Source organism: Macrosteles quadrilineatus, unplaced genomic scaffold (assembly GCF_028750875.1).
Source record: "Macrosteles quadrilineatus isolate MER2022 unplaced genomic scaffold, UCM_ALF_1.0 Scaffold_13__1_contigs__length_4303367, whole genome shotgun sequence".
NCBI lineage: Eukaryota > Metazoa > Arthropoda > Insecta > Hemiptera > Cicadellidae > Macrosteles > Macrosteles quadrilineatus.
The window spans coordinates 3,077,329-3,099,965 of NW_026542606.1; the positions used below are offsets into that span (position 1 = coordinate 3,077,329).

General features: G+C 35.5%; 1 protein-coding gene across 1 annotated transcript in view; it reads left to right on the forward strand.

The window, feature by feature from the left end:
* Positions 1–22,637, forward strand: part of LOC129004971 (DNA topoisomerase 2-binding protein 1-like) — a 169,211-nt gene that overhangs the window by 93,104 nt on the left and 53,470 nt on the right. The window contains exon 18 of the mRNA XM_054433701.1: positions 15,856–15,972. Within this exon, the coding sequence (XP_054289676.1) occupies positions 15,856–15,972 (117 nt within the window). The remainder of the gene's footprint in view (positions 1–15,855; positions 15,973–22,637) is intronic.

The window sequence follows — 22,637 nt, forward strand, 5'->3', positions numbered from 1 at the left end:
TATCGACCACTTTTGAAATAGGCAACATACGTAATGTGACTGAGGCTGTGAATGAGGCTGACAAAGATAGTCACCTGCAATATGGACACCCTCTTTCAATTTTGTATCAAAAATCATCATAGAGCCGCGCCACTTAAAATACGTGAGCTTGCCTAATACAAAAGTTTACTTTATTGAAATTATTTCATTCTTTTTAGAGCGTTTGAAGTCGGTTGTATTTTTTTACAAAAATAAATTATACTACCAGTTCCCGTATAAGGTCTTAAATAGAGCCACTTACCACTTTTATTTTTCCTCTTGCAGGCACATTTAGGAATTTTGTTCTTTTTCCCAACAGTTTTTTTCTTTCTTATTTGTTTTTTTAATTTTTGAAGTCTTCCCTTTTCCCCAATCAAGTTTCCTTTAGTTTTCATTATGTTAGTAACTGCCCAGGTGGCAGCTCTCTCACCAATACTAGAGTCTGAAGCTTTGCCCTTTCCCAAGCTAATAAGCTGTCAGCCACTGATCTAATTTTACTATCCTTCAATTAGTGATGGTCGAATCCAGGAATTTCAAATCTCGAATCCGAATCCGAATCCTAAAAAATTGAATCTTGAATCTTCGAATCTCTAGTCCCAAAAATAATTACAAACGGGCTTATGGTGATTAAAAAAAGCAAGAATGGAATAGGGCCCATTTAACACTTATAACCACCACCACGACAATAACCTCTGTTCAATTTAATTCAATTCAATTCAAATTCTCTTTATTCATTCACAGTACAATTTTTTATACAATGAATAGCGTCAAATAAATATAAATATGAATTATGCTTTACTTATCGCTAAAACAATCATTATATTCAAAACAAATTTTAAGCTTAAGAAGAATAAACAAAACAAAATTAAATCAAATCATCTTTCTAAACTATCATTTATGATTTCTCTTGAATTCAGATGACAGAAGGGTTTCTATTGAAAATAAAAAGAACTATGACCTGTACTTGAAAACGATGCGGAAAAAGGTTAACTCTGACCAGTTGATGAAAGCTGAAAATAAATCTAAAGCTATCTGGGAAACAATAAACACAGTGTGGTCCAAAAAGGAAACATCCCTAAATGAAATAACCCTTCAAGTAGATGGCCAACTCATAAGTAATGTGACCCATGTTGCAGAGCATTTGAATACATTTTTTACACAAGTAGGAGAAAAAACAGTTGAGAAACAAAAACACCTAAAGAACACAGCTCAAACTCCTGACGTAACTCAAACAGGTCCACCGTTTTCCTCCTTTCAAAGCACAGAAGGAAGCAGAGAAGGAAGTTAAAATGATTATAAACAAACTTAAAGCAAAAAACTCGTCTGGAATTGATGAAATCTCGTCAAAAATACTTAAGCATTGCTGCAATGAACTAGCACTACCATTGGCTGATTTGATAAATAAGTCCCTAAAACAAGGCATCTTTCCTTCACTACTTAAAATAACTAAAGTATACCCGAAATTTAAAAAAGGTAGCACATTAGAAGCAAGCAACTACAGACCAATTTCAAAGACGTATCGCACGGCACAGTTTGAAAAGAAACCTTCTTACGCAGGAATGAAAATCTACAACAGGCTACCTCCAGATCTAAGAAGCAAGTCAGAAGATGACCTCAAACCAGCTTTGCATCAATGGCTCATTAATCGACCTTTCTATTCCTTAGAAGAATACCATCAACAGGTCTTTGACTAAACAACACCTCAACCACACATTTAGAAAAAATTGTACATTGACGCTACTACTATTCTTAATGAATGTGTAAATAAAGATTAATTGTCTATTGTCTATTGTCTATTGTATTTATTCTTGGTGATAAGTGCATAGACTCCGGCTCCATCTGGGACTTGTTGGTATGCAAGGTGGTTTGTAACTTGGTCAGATGGAAGGGGTTTCCCAAACTGCTGCTTAAAAGTCACTGCTACTCCCGCGGTCATTTGCCTATCAGCTCCAAAATCACCCGATATGCAATGAGCGAACGCAGTTTTTTCTTGATTTTTACAATTATTGATTTCATTTTTCATATTTGTTTCAATTATTCTGATAGGGGGCTGAAATGATTTGTACTGGTATTCCATATCTTGGGTTTTCCACCTAGTAATGGCTTTCAGAAATATTCGGGCTGTTTCAGTTGTACCAAGAGTGTTTAGATGTAATCCGTGAGTGGTGTATGGGTGTTTGGTTAGTCAATGTCACAGTTCTGTATATTACGACGTCAATAACCTCTATGGTTAGGCAATGTCACAGTACTGTATATTGCCGACGTCAACCACCTCTATGGTTAGTCAATGTCACAGTACTGTATATTACGGCGTCAATAACCTTAATGGTCAGGCATTGTCACAGTACTGTATACAACGACGTCAATAACCTCTATGGTTAGTCAATGTCACAGTACTGTATATTGCCGACGTCGATAACCTCTATGGTTAGTCAATGTCACAGTATACGCCTCATAATTCTATAAAAAAATAAAAAATTTAATCACGAATCCGAATCTTTTCTTAAGATTCGGTGGATTTGAGATTCGAGATCTGGATTCGACACATCCCTACCTTCGATCTCGAGTATGCTATATCGTGGTTTATTTTACCGGTAGAACTTCACATACCCGGTTATCAGTACTGTGGACCTGGAACGAATTTAAGGAAGAGATTAACAAGAGGTGATCCAGGTATAAATAAATTGGATGCTGCATGCACAAACCACGATATAGCATACTCAAGATCGAACTATATAGTAAAGTATACACAGATACCCTTTTGGTGGTCGTGCAAACTTAGCACATAGTTTCATTTTATGATTTTGAAAAGTTTTTAGTGTTTCCAAAAAATGAGGGATTGTGGGCTCAACTGGAGATTACTCTACTATATATATTAGATATATTAACCTTAAACATTACTAATTTAATTTTAAACAGTATAATTTAAATTGGCATTCTGTTGATTACGTTTTTTTAACCCGCCCTTATGACAGTGTGTATCCGGATCCGAAGATCTGGATCCAAATTTTTCAAGATCCGGATCCGGTACTGACATTTTCTTGGATTCGCCCATCACTAATTAAAACCCAGCTGATCTTTATTTTCCCTATTGTCAAAAGCTATCTTACATCTTCTGTCAGTTCTACAAAGGCCATCTTAAACCCTCGTTTGTTTGGGCCAACTATGGAGATCTTTAGTTGTGTGGAATGATTGCCCTCCCTGCCGCTCAGAGTGTTGTGAACAGCCTGTCTCACTTCCTCCTCTGTGGTCATGTCATCCATGTCCCTTATCTCAAGGAATACTCTCCTTCTCAGGGTGTGAACTGAAGCGTTTTCTCTTAAAATAGCTTCTTCTAGAGCTTTGCTAAATTTATCTTGATTCTGGCTTTGATGTTTCAGTTCTACCAGGACTTCTCCATTCTTTGTTTACCTAATTGATTTGACCTTCCTGCCTGTTGTGTATTGTAAGTTTATATTTGAAATAAATAGTTAAATTAATATATAGATGAAAAATGAGCCTTTTTATGTTACTAGTTTATTTATATCAATTGAATCACATTTTTGAAAATAACATATGATTAAATAATTAAATGCATAGCATTTGAAGCATAGAGATACAACAGTTTCTTCCCCACTAAATTTGATTCATAAGTCCAGTCTTTTCCGTTGCTTTCTCGTTCTGGCTGATTTGCGAGGAACATCTGTTGAAGCATTGTCATCTGTTTGAGGATTATTATGTTCACTGGGTTGAAGCCTGATTTCTGCATTTTCAAGTTGATCATTGTTATCTTCTCTGCGTTGAAGCCTGATTTCTATATTTTCCAGATCATTGTCCTTGAATGTCACGTTCTGTTGTTGCGAACTGGTAATTTCTTTAGGAGATGAGCTGGAGTGTGTTTTGTCTTTTGTTTCTGGCACTGATGTTCTCTTCAACTGATCGATGTGTCTCTTGCCAATGTAACCGTTGTCCAGTTTGACTTTGTAGTGCAGAGCTCCAAGTTGAAAAATAACTTTTCCGAACTTCCAGCCGTCTAAGGAACGTACTAATATTCTCTCCCCCACTTTAAATGAGCGGCTTACTTGTTGAAAGCCTGGATGTAATGATGTGTTTTTCTTAGGGGGTTTGAGAGCATCTAGTTTTGTTCTGATCTTTCGATTTAAATACAGTTCAGCCGGTGATTGTCCGCATTGTAGAGGTACAGCTCGGTAGCGAAACAGTATGTCTTGAATTTGTGATTTAATATTCTTTCGAGGATCTTCAGCACAATTTTTCAAAGATGTCTTTAACGTTTGCACATAGCGTTCCGCTAACCCATTGGTTGCTGGGTGTCCTGGGGCGATAAATTTTTGAAATATGCCTCTTTGTCGGCAAAAGTCTGTAAATTCTTGGCTAGTAAAAATAGTGGCATTATCAGAAACTAGTACAGCAGGATATCCATGTATAGAGAAGATATCATTTAGAAATTCTATTGTCGTAGCTGTGGATGGTGCGTTTTTGGTTATTCGAACCTCAGGCCATTTAGATTTTGCATCAATCACTACTAGGAAATGGTGTCCATTAAATGGTCCTGCGTAGTCCATGTGAACTCTTTCAAAGTTTTCCTTAGGGATTTCCCAAGGGTGAAAAACTTTTGTTGGCTGTTTTGACTGTAAAGCGCAAGCTGCACATGATCGAACTTTATTTTCAATGTCTTTGTCGATTCCGGGCCAATAACAGTGGAGTCTTGCGAGTCGTTTCATTCTTACCATTCCTATGTGTGTTGCATGAAGCTCTTCTAAAACATGAGAGCGTAGTGATCTTGGAATGTAGACACGTTCTCCTCTGAATACAATTCCTTGATTGGTTGAGTAGATTGGATCATTTGCACCTTCTTTTATTTGTTTCATAAGATCTTTCATTCCTGGATCGTACGCAGTTTCTTTTGAAATTGAATCACTCGTGATGTTGATTGATGAGATTTGAAGGATTGAATTCTGTTCTATTTCATCTTCTTCTTTATTCAGTGCTGTGTCGATACCACGATGTTCCGTTGTTTGAAAAGTCCTGGATAGAAAGTCTACATTTTGGTGTTGTTCTGCTTTCCGATGTTTGATGTTGTATTCAAATCCTCTGAGGAAAACTGCATAGCGTAAAAGTCGACCAGCTGTCATTGGAGGAACATTCTTTGGGTGAAATATTCGTGTGAGTGGTTGGTTATCTGTGATCAATTCAAACTTTCTTCCATAGAGGTAGTTGACAAATTTTCCAATAGAAAATACAATAGCGAGTGCTTCGCGATCAAGTTGGCTGTATTGGGACTCTGATTTTGAAAGTGAGCGGGAGACAAATGCAATGGGCCTTTCTTCTCCATTGATAATGTGTGATAGTACTCCTGAGATCCCATGTGGGCTTGCATCGCAGGCTACGGATACTGGAAGGTCCGGGTCAAAAGGAACTACCACTCTATCTGAGGCTATTTCCTTCTTGATGTTGATGAACGCTTTCTCACAATCTTTTGTCCAGTTGAATGGTTTATTCTTGATGAGTAACTGGCGTAGAGGGTAAGTTATGGTAGAAGCTGCTGGAATGAATTTTGAATAATAAGTTACAAGTCCTAGAAACTTTCTCACTTCCTCTACTGAATTTGGTCTTTGAATATTGAGGATATTTGACACTTTTGCTGGAGACTTGGATATCTTGTTGTTTTCAATAACATATCCTAAGTATGTGATGCTTTCTTGGAAGAATGTGCATTTATTTCTGTTGAGGTGAAGATTGTTGGTTTGAAGTCGCTCCAGACAAGCTACAAGGTTGTTGAAACATTCATCCAAAGTTGAACCGTAGACAATTATGTCGTCAAAGTAAGAGCTGACACCTGGAAGGTCTTGTAGAACTTGTTCCATTACTTTTTGAAATATGCTGGGTGCAGTCTTGATTCCAAAAGACAATCTGTTGACTTTGTAAGTACCTTTATGGGTTGATATTGTTTGAACACAAGCACTTTCTTCATCGACACCTATGTGTAGGTAAGCTTTAAAGAGGTCGAGAGTACAGAAAAACTTGGCTTTTCTCAGTTTGTGGAGTGTTTCGTCGATCCTAGGAATCGGATAGTGTGAATCGTAGAGTTGAGGGTTGACTGTGACTTTATAGTCTGCGCATAGCCTAAGTGTACCATCAGGCTTAGGCACTACAACTAAGGGTGAACCCCAGTCACATGATTCAATTTTAGTGATGATTTTGTCTTGTTCGAGTTTGTCAAGATCATGTCCCACTCTATCCCGGAGTGCATACGGTAAAGGTCTAGGTTTGAAAAATACTGGTTTGGATTGAGGTCTTAACTTTAGAGAGCAGGTGACATTAGGAATATGTCCTATTTCTGGTGAAAATATTTCTGGAAATTTTGATTCTACTGCAGTAACTAGTTTGTCTGTGTCACTGGAAACTAAGTTTACATAAGTACCGGTATCTTTTGGTCTCTGGGTGTCAAGATCGTTCAAGTGGACTCCAAGTTGTCTTATCCAAGTCCTACCTAGTAGAGGGCTGTACATGTCAGGAACTACAAACAACTGCTGTGTAGATGAGCGTCCATTGTATTCAACCTGAACATTAACTAAGCCTAAGGGTTGGAAAACCTCATTTGTGTAAGACCGAAACCTTATATTTGTACTCTGGATTGTGTTTTGAGGAAGATTAAGTCTATCAAATTGAGCCTTTGGTAGAAGGGTATGAGCTGCGCCTGAATCCACCTCAAACTTTTGTGGTTTCCCATTGATTAGAATAGTTGTGAAAAATTTTTCTGTGTCTGATGAATTGTAGTCAGATACATTGAGAATTTGAAGTTGCCCTATTCCATAAAGTGAGTTTAAGTCCTGTGAATCATTTGGAGTAGTACTTATTGTATTAACTGTCGGCCTGGATATTTCTTAGATAGTAGAGTTGATATACAGACCTTGGCTATGTGTCCATCCTTGTCACAGCTTTGGCAGTGAAGGCGTGATATGTTGGTTTTACATTCCCTGGACATGTGATTTGCTTTACCACATCTTAAACACAGGTTTCCAATTCCAAGTGTTGCCAAATGAACCTTATTTCGTCTTGTGGAAGGGTGATTTAGTCTGTTGTTAGATCTGTTGTTGAGGTAGGCTGTCCTTCTTGGTGTATAATTCTGGTGTGTTGGTCTTGTCAATAATTTGTTGACTTCTGCCTGTGACGATGTTTGAGGACTAGAAAAGTTGTTCAGAGTTGCACTGTCTATTTTTGAAGCTTCAATTGCTATTGCCTTTTCTACGGCAATGTCAAATTTTAAGTCCTTGGTCTGGATTAATTGTTCTCTAATTGAAGAGTCATGAATTCCCCTGATAAACTGTGATCTTAAGAATAAGTCAGATACAGATGCTTCACATGATGTACAGGTAAGTTTGCAAGTTGCAATTTGTTTCCTAAGAGCTGTTACATAGTCTGTTATTGATCATCATAGGTTTGCTCATTAATACTTTTTGGAGCTGAGAGTGAAGACAAAAGGTCATATGTTTTAGAACCTACACTATTGAGAAAAAGCTGGGCACAAATAGTTTTATCATCAAAAGCATTCTTTATCTTTAGGTAATTTTCAAATCTTTCTTTGTATAGTTGAAAAGTTTCTTTGTTTGAGTCAAATTGTTCGAAATTGGAAATTAATGTGATGTTGGATTGTTGAGTCTTTGACATACCTTGAATAGCTGAAGACAAGGTCTTGATTAATATTTCAAATTGTTCTTGGTTCATTTTGAAAAAAATATATAAAATAAACTTTAAAACAAATAAAAACACGTTAGGCTCTCCTCGTCGCCATTTCTGTTGTGTATTGTAAGTTTATATTTGAAATAAATAGTTAAATTAATATATAGATGAAAAATGAGCCTTTTTATGTTACTAGTTTATTTATATCAATTGAATCACATTTTTGAAAATAACATATGATTAAATAATTAAATGCATAGCATTTGAAGCATAGAGATACAACACTGCCGCTCTCCTCTGGTGAAATATTTTCTTTCATAATACTGAGCACTTCCGAAAAAGATTTTCCTTCCTTTGTCTTGGCATTGGAACGAGGTTTGCTGAGTGGGTCCTTTGATAGGGCTCTTCTGGGTATGTCCCTATTTTCCCCAATTGGCTGACTCCTTTGTATAACCTTCTTTTTTGGGCATGTACATCAGTTTGATGTAATACTTTGCCTTCTTCTTGTTTTGACTCTGTACTGATTGATTTGTTCTGCTCTTTTTCTTTTCTACCATTTTTCCTAGATAGCTGCTTGAACTACGGTTGGTTACTGTGTTCCCCTGCATTTAGCTGAACTTCTTCTGGGTTACACTTGCCATCCATGTGAGAACAAATCCTTTCCTCGCTTTTATCCTCTGTCACTTGACAACTGATAGACTGTGAGTCACCAGTTTGAATTGAGGCATCTTTTTTCTTTGCGTGTTTAGGAAATTTTCCCTGTCCCTCTACATTTCTTGTTCGCCAATTTACATCTTGAGCATTGTCAAGTTGATTGATTGTCAAGATAAAGCTATTCAGGTCTTCACAACAGTTCCTAATGCCTGTTCTCGTTCTTGAGAATGATCTAACCATGCTGCTTAGTTGTTCTATTTTTGCTGACATTCTTTTCCAAAGCACCTTCTTTTCTCTGTCTAAATCTTCATTTATTCTAGGGGAACCTTCAGCTATGTTATGAAAGTTAGGTTAAGGTTCACCAGTAGCGGCTGATGTTCATAGGTGGTGGGAGGGCTCTGCATATTTTTATATATATAAACAAACAAAAAATTTGTTTCCAAGGCCGTTATTGTATTAAACTTAATAAAAATGACTGCAAATGGCTCTGTCCTGAAAATAACACTAACAAAATACAATAATGATAATAATCTATAAAATATCCAAGGTTATAAGGAATAGAAAGCCAAATAACTAATACAGCTTATGACAAATTGCATTTAAACGTATACCGGTAACCTAAAAACCTATTATACTTCAATAATATTAATTAACCAGAAATGCAGGGCCTAATGGACTAAACTGGATGTGAAATCAATTAACTAAAAGTATACAGTTAGTATTTTACTTATACACGCACAAACGGTACTCTTACATGACTATTCATTATTCACAACATCAAAATAACAGTTTGAGGTTAGCTCAGTTGTTTTCTAGTTTTAGAAATGAGATGATTTGAGTTATGACAAACAGGTGCGCCAACAACAGTTCTACCTATCAAAACGGTAGCTTGACACACAGAATATGGTTATTCTGCCATAAGACTATATGTATTGGGATTTTGGGGGCCGCAGTCCTCGCCCAAGATATATGGGGAGTAAAATAGGTGGGCCAGACAGAGCGCGCCCCTCTCCCCCCTCGCCCATCGGGCCAAGGCGGTGACGTAACTGCAGTCCTCGAGCCGCTACTTACAGCCATCACACAACACTTTTAGATGTTATGTTGCGTTGTTTATGCCAGTTTGTACTACGCAATTGTTAAAATGAGTATTTCTTGGTTCCTAATTTATTAATATATCATTCTTTATTATATTTCTCCATTAATATTAGATCATTTGTTTATTAAATTAACTAGCAGTTACGCGGCGCGCGTTGCTGCGCTTATCAACTATTATTTTAAATAGTAATTTGTTCTTTACGACAAATAATAAAAGTGTATACCAAAAATAAAAATAGAATATTTTACTTAATTGCTAGTGGATAAACAATGTTTTTTGTTTTTACATTAGGTGTATAAATATACAAGCTTTCAGGCGTACCTACCATCACGTGAGCACGCAACATACAGCTGTCTGTGTGAAAAGCATGCATTTTCTAAATTTAAGCTGACGACAGTCAGAGATTGCCCTCGTGCATTGATGATGGATGAATGGATAATGGTGATTGCGAAAGCAAGACACAAAGGAAATTGTAGTTGCTTAAATTCAGAGGGTAATTCGGATGAAATCATCAGTATTCTTGGGATTAATACTATTTCTCCTTTAAACTTGTCACTGATAGTTTTTGCTTCAATCAATTTTGGTGTCATTTTTTAAATCGTCAGTCTGGTAACGTTGCACAGATAATATTTAAAAAATATTTAAGTTTCGCATTACTATTATTGGAGTTCCTTCTTTTACTGGCAGTAATGTGGTGGGTTAATAACCAATTGAGAGGCATTTGAATACCTGAGATAGCACGCACGATTATTTTTCGCTTAATAATTTATGTTAGATTGTGTGGGTATAGAACAAAAGATAAAAATATTAAGGCATTGCCATCCCTTTTATTGTTTATAATGCTTTGATAAAGGTTTTTATGTTTACATATTTAACATTGGAGAATTTAAATGTTAATGCACAGGTGTGCTGCAATTGGGGTTTAATATATTTGGACTTATTCAAAAGTAAAATATTTTTCTGTGCTGCACTCTGTAGAAACATTGTGGCACTATTTGAAATCATGACTAATACAGAATGGTGTGATTATTCAAACCTACAAAACAGTTGGTTAAAGTAAACATCTGCTTTTAAAATATACTAGCCACCATACCCGTGCTTCGCAACGGGAAGTTAACGCTAAAGAGAATAATTATTATTCCATAGATCTGCTGTATGTAGATAAACTTTTAGTAATCCACTAAAAGTACTAAGTGGCGTTCGCAGAGGCATCCACAAAATTGAGCGGAGTCATCAAGGGTTCATATTATATTGTTTTTGTCATACTGCAGTAAAAACAGTAGTTTTTAATGCATGCGTTGCGGGTCTTAAGTAGCATTTTTAATATTTAGGGAGTAAAAATCGTTTTTAGCCTCTATGGAGTAAAAATTAGCTGTTGTTAACTCAGTTGTAAATTTTGATTGTAAACAATTGCATGTATCGAGAATGTCTATCGATTCGTGCTTCAAAATCAATTTAACATACAGTCTACAGTCTCTTCCCGTAGCATTTTAGCATTGCAGATACATTAATCCATTCCCAAACTCAACACTGCTCACCTTTACTACTTCCTTCACCACACCCTACGTCACAGACCTGTTTTCCTCCCTTCCCATAGCATTTTAGGATTGCAGATACCTTAATCTAAACGTCATAAACAGTTCCCACACTCCAGACTGCTCGCCTTTACTACTTCCTACACCACTTCCTAACTCGCCGCGGACCTGTTTTCCTCCCTTCCCATAGAATTTTAGGAATGCAGATACCTTAATCTAATCGTCACAAACAGTTTCCACAGTCCAGACTGCTCGCCTTTACTACTTCCTTCACCACTTCCTACGTCGCGGACCTGTTTTCCTCCCTTCCCATAGAATTTTAGGAATGCAGATACCTTAATCTAATCGTCATAAACAGTTTTCACACTCCAGACTGCTCGCCTTTACTACTTCCTTCACCACTTCCTACGTCGCGGACCTCTTTTCCTCCCTTCCCATAATATTTTAGGAATGCAGATACCTTAATCTAATCGTCATAAACAGTTTCTACACCCCAGACTGCTCACCTTTACTACTTCCTTCACCACTTCATACGTCGCGGACCTGTTTCATTCCCTTCCAATAGCATTTTGGGATTGCAGATACCTTAATCTAATCGTCATAAACAGTTCCCACACTCCGGACAGCTCGCCTTGACCACTTCCTTCACCACTTCCTACGTCGCGGACCTGTTTTCCTCCCTTCGCATAGAATTTTAAGAATGCAGATACCTTAATCTAATCGTCATAAACAGTTTCCAAACCCCAGACTGCTCACCTTTACTACTTCCTTCACCACTTCATACGTCGCGGACCTGTTTACTTCCCTTCTAATAGCATTTTAGTATTGCATATACCTTAATCTAATCGTCATAAACAGTTCCCACAATCCGGACAGCTCGCCCTTACTTCCTTCACCACTTCCTACGTCGTGGACCTGTTTTCCTATCTTCCCATAGAATTTTAGGAATGCAGATACCTTAATCTAATCGTCATAAACAGTTTCCACACTACAGACTGCTAGCCTTTACTACTTTCTTCACCACTTCCTACGTCGCGGACCTGTTTTCCTCCCTTCCCATAGAATTTTAGGGATGCAGATACCTTAATCTAATCGTCATAAACAGTTTCCATACTCCAGACTGCTCACCTTTACTACTTCCTTCACCACTTCATACGTCACGGAGCTCAAGCTAGTGTCATCATTTGATTATAATATTTATGATCCATACCGTTTCTGTTCTAATATCTGTGGAATAATGCTATCAGCTATTTCTTTATCTACTGCATTCAAAAGTCAACAGCTGATCATTTATGTCTTTGTTTATGTGTCAAATACTGCTTCCATAAGGATTACATTGAAACTTTGAGACCCAGTGGGGCGGATTCCTGAGAGACTTTTTTAACGCCATATAGATGTTGGCACTCACCGATATGGTCTTTATCACCATGCAAAATTTGAAAACGATTGATTCAGCCGTCTAGGAGGAGTTTGCGTATTACGAAATGCATAAGAGTCGACGTATAAGAGCTTCGCTCGCTCCGCTCAATTAACTTAAAATATTACTTTCGTATGCCAGACATTATTTTTTGGGTAATAAACCATACAAATAGGGTACAATAGATTTTTTTATTTTTATAAACATTTTGGAAAAAAGAAAGTCAATACGTTAATGAATTACGCACTTAAAAATTAAAACTCCTTATTTACACACTATCAAAAAATTATTTATTAAATTAAAAACATAAACATAAAACACAATCTTACTTTGACAGTTCTAATTTTGTATCACAGCTGCTTGGTTGGGATTAGAAACTAACTGTTGTCATAAATTTTGACAATTAATAGTGCTGCACCCTTTTGGTAGATATTGTAACCTTTTAATGCTATTGATCATCACAGAATCAAATTTTTTAGTTGAAACAGGTGTTAAGATTCTTTAATTCTATTTAAATATGAGTACTCAATAAGGTTAACATGGGAAACTCCAGAGCCACTGGGGCGGAGCCCTTTTGACGGATCTGCACCAAACTTCACACAAACCATCCTTAAATAAATGCCTGAAAGATTCATTACAATCTGTCGAGCGGTTTTGTAGTCCATAACGGTCAAACACATATATATATATATACATATAGCTCATACTGTGATCATGGCCTTAGTGCCGAAATACGTATCAGTTTAAATAAAAATGAATTTCAGGGTACTCTGGTTTTTATTATTTTGCTTATTAATATATATACATATATACAAACTTCCTCTTTTATAAATATAGATTTATTTGTAAACATTGTAGTTCAAAAAGTCTGACATTGGCCCACTTAAAACCCTCTGGGGCGGAGCCCTTTTGACGGATCTGCACCAAACTTTACACAAACCATCCTTGAAAGATCCTTGAATAGAATGCCTGAAAGTTTCATTACAATCTGTCGAGCGGTTTCGGAGTCTATAACGTATATACATACGTATACATACATAGTTTCTCTTTTATACAGGGTGTCCCGGAACTCTCTACCAATATTTTAGGGCATTGCTCCTGGGTAAGAAACATACCTAAATATCATATTTAAATTGTCCGGAAGTCCTTAGTTACTCACACAGCCACCATTTTGTTTTTTTCAGTTATTAATTTTTTTCTAAAGAATGGTTAAACATACGAAATGGAAACTTTGCACAAACATTAATGACAACTAGACAAAGCTACAAAAAAATTATGACGATTTCTCAAATTCATAAAACAAAATGGCGGCCATTTAAAATTTTTATAAAATCAACGGTTTTTGAGCTATTTAAGAAACAACATTTTAAATGGTCGCCATTTTGTTTTATGAATTTGAAAAATCTTCATAATTTTTTTGTAGCTTTGTCTAGTTGTCATTAATGTTTGTGCAAAGTTTTCATTTCGTATGTTTAACCATTCATTAGAAAAAAATTAATAACTGGAAAAAACAAAATGGTGGCTGTGTGAGTAACTAAGGACTTCCGGACAATTTAAATATGATATTTAGGTATGTTTCTTACCCAGGAGCAATGCCCTAAAATATTGGTAGAGAGTTCCGGGACACCCTGTAGATATAGATGTCCATTTCTGCAATCGTTGTTATAACGTTGAATAGATGTACTCTGATTCGGGAGATAGCATATAATTTTATGATGTATACATTTTTAGGATAGCCTACTTAAGTACAGTTGTTCATTAACATATTAGTAAGTTAATTAGATACCCTTTAGACTTAGAACTCTTCAAATTATTGAAATAAACAAACATTTTTCACCATGCATTTACCAAATAAAGGCATTTTGGTAATGCACATTTATTAGATTAGTGTAATTAGGGATGGAACTTAATATTTTTATGAATAGAAAAAAACATTTGAAATAAAAACGCTTTGTTTACAAGGTAATGTATCACTCGCCATTGTAAATGTATAGCCATTGTATGTATGTAAAGTCATAAAATACATTACAGTATTAGAATTCTTAAAAATTTTTCCAATTTACTACTGACGTATCTTATTTATTTGTTATTTTTTCTTTGCCATTCATTTGTTGTTGCGTGCTTAAAAACTTCAATCTCATTAGACTCCCCTACTATTCTTCTTTGAGCAAATAGCTCAAGATGGTCTAGAGGTAAACAACCAACTTTATGGCTTAATGTTTTTACTTTCTTCACAGAGGCGGTTTTTTCATATCAGGGAGTTTAAAATATTTAATTTTCATTGTTTTTCAAATTCCTTTTCCAAAATCTCAAGTTACATTTAACCTGCATTACGGTGTTTTATTTTTACAACGCAGCTTGCACAACTTTTCTAAATTTCCATTTTGTAGAACATTCTGCCTCATTGACAATACAGTAGAAAAGGAAGAAAAGAAAAATGAATATGGATCGCTTTTTATTTATAACCAACATCAAAAAGCAGTTGAAGTAATTTCTAACAGGCAACTTTTTTACCTAGTGCTAAAACATATATTTTATTAACTAACCAGTAAAAAGGGCAGGGTTATATATATTTTTCTAAAATGATTCTGAAGTGTTTATTATTATTCTGACTGTATTGGTAGACGCCCGCATTTCATAATTTCTATGCAACATACAGGCCTAATTGGCTATTTATTATTGTCAAACTGGCCACAATTAATTTTAATTCAAAATCATAAAGAAAAATTATTTAGTAGACAAAGATATTTGTATCATAACGTGAAAACCTCCATATCAGCTTAGATCGTGTCTGAATAACTATGGTGCCGGGACTACAGTGACAACATCACGTGCTGTCCGCTCTGTCTGGCCCACCTCTTTTACTCCATACATCTTGGTCCTTACTAAGCTAACTGAAGAGGAGAATATTAAAATTTAATTTATTTATGAATTGCTGGAAGAGCGGCGTCCGAGAGTCCTTATGGGCTAGCCGCCACTGGGGCTCTCCAGTCATTGTCTAGAAGTTTATCAATAAAGAATAACTTTTCAACCTCTATTCTAGTCGTTCAATGTGTCATTAGACGTCGCATTACATCTATTAATGTGACATTTCCCTCTGAAAACACCAGGTAAACTGAAGTCTTCTTAAAATAGTCTCAATACCGTCTGAACTTAATCCCCCATACCCATTTGGCCTGTTACACTATGTCACACCCTAATTAAAAACCGTAGGAGCATCATCAGTTATGTTATAATTTATAATAAATACTTTTAAAGTTTTAAATGAGCAATTCAAGCAACTTTTTGAATTACAGATCTCTTGGAATCTTTTAAACTCCTCATCCATCATAATTATCTAATACACCTCAATACTAATTTGTAAACACATAATTGACCTATTAATCTAATATTGGTAAAAAAAATGTTTTTGTGGTTTGTTAGTAATAAATTATTTACTGCAATTTCTTTTTTAGTTTGTAGCAACTCCGACAACTGAATCAAAAAAGCGATGGAAAAGGTACATTGATGAGTTCCCTAGTAAACCACCATCACCTTCGTCCTCACCCAGGAACCCACGAAGACAAAGCACAGTAAGTGATAAATATTACTTTGTGATGTGTCTATAGTGATACCTGAAAAATCAATTATAGATATCAATATGCATTTTTACTTTCTCCGCCTATACCATAGTATATGGAGAAAGTAGGTAGGGCCTATTGTTTTCGTCAAAATTTTCGAAGTTGAGTTTTGAGTGGATATACCTGTTTTGGGCCACCCTGAACTCAAAAAAGTGGTTTTCAAAGTTATTCATAAGTTATTGTAATTCATGTTATTTTCCCATAAAAAAGGAAAATCAGATTTTAGGAAAAACCTGGTTTTGATTAAAATGTGTTATGGTCCTTATAATTATAAAACAAATAGTGCAATCCCTATTGCTGAAACAATAGACAATAGACAATAGACAAATAATCTTTATTTACACATTCATTAAGAATAGTAGTAGCGTCAATTTACAATTTTTTCTAAATGTTTGGTTGAGGTGTTGTTTGGTCAAAGACCTGTTGATGGTATTCTTCTAAGGAATAGAAAGGTCGATTAATGAGCCATTGATGCAAAGCTGGTTTGAGGTCATCTTCTGACTTGCTTCTTAGATCTGGAGGTAGCCTGTTGTAGATTTTCATTCCTGCGTATGAAGGTTTCTTTTCAAACTGTGCCGTGCGATGTTGTGGAAGGTTGTACTGCATGGTGTTTCTCAGGTTGTGTTGGTGCATTTCGCCACGCCTTGTTGGGTTATTTCTTACTGCAAATAACACAACTTCCTGGATGTAGAGTGCTACAAGGGTAAGTACTTTGAGTGACCTGAATGCTTCCCTGCAGCTGTCGAGTCTGTGGAGTCCTGCAGTTATTCTGACTGCCTTTTTTTGTTTTCTGAGAACTCTTTGCATGTTAGTGACAGAGGTTCCACCCCATGCTACAAGTCCATATCTCATATGCGACTCGAAAAGTGCAAAGTATGCTACTTTTGTTGTCATGTCATCTGTTGCATTTTTTATATGTTTAAGAGCATAGATGGTTGAACTTAATTTTTTACATATATTGTCCACATGAGGGGTCCAGGTTAAATTCTTGTCGAGTGTGATGCCCAAAAACTTAGCTTCATCTTCCACTTCTACATCTGGGAGTCGTGGCACTTCTTGAGATTTACGGCCAAAAGCTATTTGAGTTGTTTTAGACGTGTTTACTGCGAGATCATTGTTATAGCAGTATTGGTAGGCCATACTGAGTGACACATAGGATTTTACTTCTAGATTTTCAGCTAGTGGTTCATTAAACACTAAGGTTGTGTCATCAGCATACATAAGAGTAAGGCAGGCGTCTCCTATTTGTTGCGGCAAATCGTTGGTAAAAAGAATAAACAGTACCGGACCCATAACTGAACCTTGGGGAACTCCTCGATTTATTGGTTGAAAATTTGATCTTGTTTTTCTTATTAGGCTGTTATCTCTGTGCCTTAGTTCTACAAACTGACTCCTGTCTGTAAGGTAGCTTTGAAACCATTCTCTTACTATCCCTGATACCCCCAGGGAATCCAGCTTTTTAATGATTAGCTGGTGGTCAAGGCAGTCAAATGCCTTACTGAAATCAAGAAAGATTCCTGTTGTTAGATTTCCTTCATCTAGGCTGTCAATCAGGGACTCAACCATCTGAATTATTGCTGTTGTTGTGGATTTCCCTTTTGTAAATCCATGTTGAAGGTTGTTTAGTAGGTTGTGATTTGTGCAGTGGTCTAAAAGTCTTTTTAAAACAACTTTTTTGTATATTTTGGAGAAGGTGGAAACGAGGGAAATTGGTCTGTAGTTGCTTGCTTCTAATGTGCTACCTTTTTTAAATTTCGGGTATACTTTAGTTATTTTAACAATTGAAGAGTTGGGTGAATGAAGGGGCAAGTAACAATTTAATAAAAATTGAGTTAGATGCATGGATGAAGGGTGTAAGTGATGCTCTCCTATAGTCCTAAGTAAAATAACAGCTGAGCTTTTTTTTTATTTAGGGGTTAAGTACAGCAAATGCACGCAAATGGAGTGTATAAAGGTGGTGAGTGCTTTACTTGCCCTTTTCATACACTTAAAGTGCACGTACCCCAGTGCTTACCCTCTTATAGCCCAGTCACTTTATGTGAGAACCTAGACACGAAGGATATAAAGCAGATTTTTTGCATGGTGATAGTATATAATAGGAAGGGTGTTTTCTGAAAGTTCTCCGAATTTCCCCCCCCCCTTGCTTCCCCTTAACCCCCCCCCCTTCCCCCAAACACCAGGTTGAAAGTGTAGTGTTTTACTAAATCACCTATATCTTTTGATGAAGGCTAGCATAAAATCATCAAACGTAGTGATTGTTTTTTCTATGAACTCCCTCCCTTTTGCCTGCAGCCCTTTTGACTGCTTATTATGAGTATATCCAAGAAGTGCATGGTACCAATTTGTAGGAAATTTTATTCTCTTTCAGAATATCAACTTCCACTCTGGTCGATTTCCTCACCATTTAAAAGTTATTTGCAAAAAAGCTAAGCAACCTCTGAATTTATAGTAATTTAACAGGGAGTTCAAAGAAAAAACAATTTATGCTGATAGCTCGTTTATACCAAAAGATATAGGTGATTTAGTAAAACACTACCCTTTCAATCTGGTGTTTGGGGGGAGGGGGGGTTTTAAGGGGAAGCAGGGGGGGGGGAAATTCGGGGAACTTTAAGAAAACACCCTTCCTATCATACACTATCACCATGCAAAAATCAGCTTTACATCTTTCATGTCTTTGTTGGCCTCGATTTTTAACTTAAGTTAAAGTTGGCTATTATTGTTATGTACTAGTAGCATACGTACTGCAGCTTATAGTCCAGGAATTTTAGGGATAAAACTGCCATTCGACCTAACAAATTCGGACTAAGTGGAAACTTTGCACAGTTGTTTAGTAAGCCTAAATAAATAAAATATCAAAAGTCCCCATAAATCCCGGCTGTGCTTCAGCCGCCATCTTGGAAAATGGCGGCCAATTTTCACTTTTTTGACAATATTTCACAAATTATTGGTATTAGAGGATTTTTGTAAATACAAAAGTTAAAGATTGTCTAAAAATACATATTTTATATATTACAAGTAGTGATGTAAAATACCCAGGTATTTAAAACTCGGGGTAAATACAGTCCAACCTCAGTATAACGAATCTGAAGGGACCGAACTGAATATTCGTTATATCAAGGATTTCGTTAAAATGAAGTTCGTTATATAGAGGTTAGGTTTGCAGGAATTTCGCTAAGTCGAGGTTCAGAACCAGCGTCGGTCAATATAGGCCGGGATTTGACCTCATTAAAACACAATTAAAGAAGCATAGGCTACAATACTTTACAGTACAGTGTTCATTGTACAGTAGAACCTTCTGTATCCAATAGTCAATGGTAGAACCTAAATTATCCGGCATAATAAAGGTGAGGCAGGGTGTTCACATTCTGGAAAGTCAGGGAAAGTCATGGAAAAAAATTCTGGTCATTGAAAGTCATGGAAATAGGCAAAAAGTTATGGAAAGTCATGGAAATCCCCAATGATGCATGGATTTGACGGGACTTAATGCTCTAGTCGGCTGTAACACCGTCTATTGTAGCTTCAGAATTTTTCATAAATTCACAACACTTCACAACAGTTTATTACAGTGTTTGTATTAGTTGATGAGAGTTTTGAGTTTTTAATAGTTCAATACAATCTGTACCTACTTTATCTTATAATTTAATTTGATATTTGTAGGATATTGTTGCAACAGTAGTGTACAGGTTATTAAAATGTTACAACTTGATTATTACAACTCAAATTCCAATACAAATATTGTTATAATGTTTTGATTTGTCTTAAGTTATATCTTTTTTGGTAAGCTAATTTTTGGAATCACTGTAAACTCAATAAAAAATTAATAATAAAAAGCATACAGTAAGGAAAAAATAAAGTGGAGAGTGAACTTGGCCAGCTATGGGGGCGGAGTAGACTGGGTTTTCTTTTTTCCTTCCATATTTTGAATACCATATTTTTACAAAATGTATTACTCCATTGTTATCTGTTAATACATATTTCAGTAATTTCTGTGAAATAACATGTCTAGGCAGTATTTTGTGTGTGTATGTTACATTATAATTTTCGAGTTAAGTTCGTGAGTCATGGGAATCAACGGTAAATGGTCATGGATAGTCATGGAAAGTCATGGAAATCAATGGCAAATTTTCAGTGGACACCCTGTGAGGGATCTTGAATATTGCGCAATCATGACAATGGTTGACCTTGGTACAGGTTAAAAACTGTAAGTTTAAAATCACAGCTTGTTTTAACCCTCCTAAAACTTCTAAAACCTAGCCAAACACTGCATTGCGTAGTCATAAACCATGTAAAAAACAAAACAAAACAGTAGAAAGTTTTATAAGCTACTGACTGTTCCGTGATAGGCCGGTAGGCTACTTACAGTACAGTAACGTACTGATTTATCACAACAGAGGAATGTCAATAATAATCATTAACTATAGCATTGGTGTTGCTAGTTGAAACAAATCGTTTTGAAAGCAATAAATTATTAGATAAGTCATTATTAAAGTGCATATTCATAGCCAACTTAAAGATAATAAAAACACTCGTAAATTAAGGAATGTTAAAATAACGATGTTGCTATTCTTTCTCTTTGCTTTTGTTTTTATATTCTTTCTTAGATTTCTCTTTATCCAAAAATTGTACAATTCGCCATATTTACTTATCACCCAATCACAGCTTAACTACAGATTACGTCGTCATCAGTCCTCAGTGAATGAAATCAGTTCTCAGTTGCAACATTGCGTGCGCAGCGACAGCAGACAGAGAGATGTGTAGAACGGAGCAGACGAATGTGAGCGCAAGCGATGACGTCACCTTTCCATTTCATTTGATAAAGAAACAGATTTTCTAAAAACAATACTGGGGTGGGGGATTTGTTATATCAAGGGAAAGACGTAGACAATTCGTTATGCAGAGGTTAAATTCGCAATGTAGAGGTTCTGACAATGATAAATTCGTTATATTGAGGTGTCTTATATTAGCCTAAATCACGAAAAATTTGTTAAATCAAGGTCGTTGTTATGGTTTGTTTGTTAGGTAGAGGTAAAATATACATAGTCTCTTATGGAGAGTTCTAGGGGATTAAAAAAAATTCGTTATATCAAGGAATTCGTTATATCGAGGTTCGTTATATCAAGGTTAGTCTGTACCCAAAATCCATAAATACCCGGGTATTTAGGGTAGCCTATTTATGAAATCGATTGAAATTCATTTATATTTACCCCTAAATATGTTATTGTTATCATTACATGATAAATTAGGATAGTCTATAACACCTTTTACAAACTTGAAGCTTTGCTAGTACCTTTTATTTAATTATTTAGCACTTTTTTTAAATAATACATAAAGTTTATAAATAAGTAAGGGATTTCGTGTCTTAAATCGAGTAACATCAGTTAAGTTTAATTTTTATCATTTTATAAATTTATAACCAATTAAATAACATAAACAAAATTATTTAAATTTATAAATATCTAGGATCCTGATTGACATAGGCAGAATGGCAGAATACTAAAAGCAATTAAACTTTCTGTGTTACTGCTTAGTTGGAAACAATAATATATTTGGATAAACCTACTAAAAAAATGTATTTTCTGTTTTTTGTTCTAACTTAATATAATTTTGAAAGATTTATTGTGCTATAGATCCAAATGTTTTGTATCACAAGTTTATGAAATTAGTTTTTTTTTATTTTGATTCCATTGATACTAAGTAGTGCTAAGTTGCTAAGTAGTGACCATATGAAATGTTGTTTAACACATTTTATCATCATTTTACCATCCTTACAGGGTAATAATTGCAAAAAAACATCTCAATCTTATCTAACTTTAATAAAAATTATAAATACCCAGTTTATGGGTATTTACCCGGGCCTGGGGTAAATACCCGGGTAAAAACCCAATTTATATTTACCTACCCACTGGGTATTTACCCGGTCCACATAACTAATTACAAGGTTTGCTCTATCTCTAACGGTTATTGAGATAAATAATAAAAATAGTATTAAATTTAAAATTCCCATGTTATTCTTATGGAGGAAAATAAAATTCTTACAGATTGCTTATTTATGGATATATTTGGATCAAACTTGGCAAATTTATTTATTTTATACTAAGCTATTAATATTTAACATTAAAACATGCTTTATTACTCTCCCCATAGCAGTAAACCTAGTACTCGTTAAATTTAAAGTTACCGTATTTAAATAGGGAATATTCTTACATTTTTAGGAAGTATTTTAGTAATGATCCAGTCAGGCAAATGGAAATGTATTTTTTGACAGATTAACAATAGTTTTCCCTTATTAGTATTAAAGTTTTAAAGTCCACTCACTACATTTTCACTACTATCTAACTATTTACATGGTAAGCCTACTTATTACTCCTGGTATAATTATTTTGTCGGTGAATATTAGAAAATTCAACCTTAAAATCCGGACTAAATGCGGCTGAGCACTTCCGGAATTTGTGGGGACTTTTGCCATTTTCATCAACTAGGCTTACTGTGCTTAACTGTGCAAAATTTCAATTTAGTCCGGATTTTAAGGTTGAATTTCCAAATATTTACCGACAAAATAATTATACCGGGAGTAATAATGTGCCATGTAAGTTTTGAGTAGTTACATAGTAGTGACA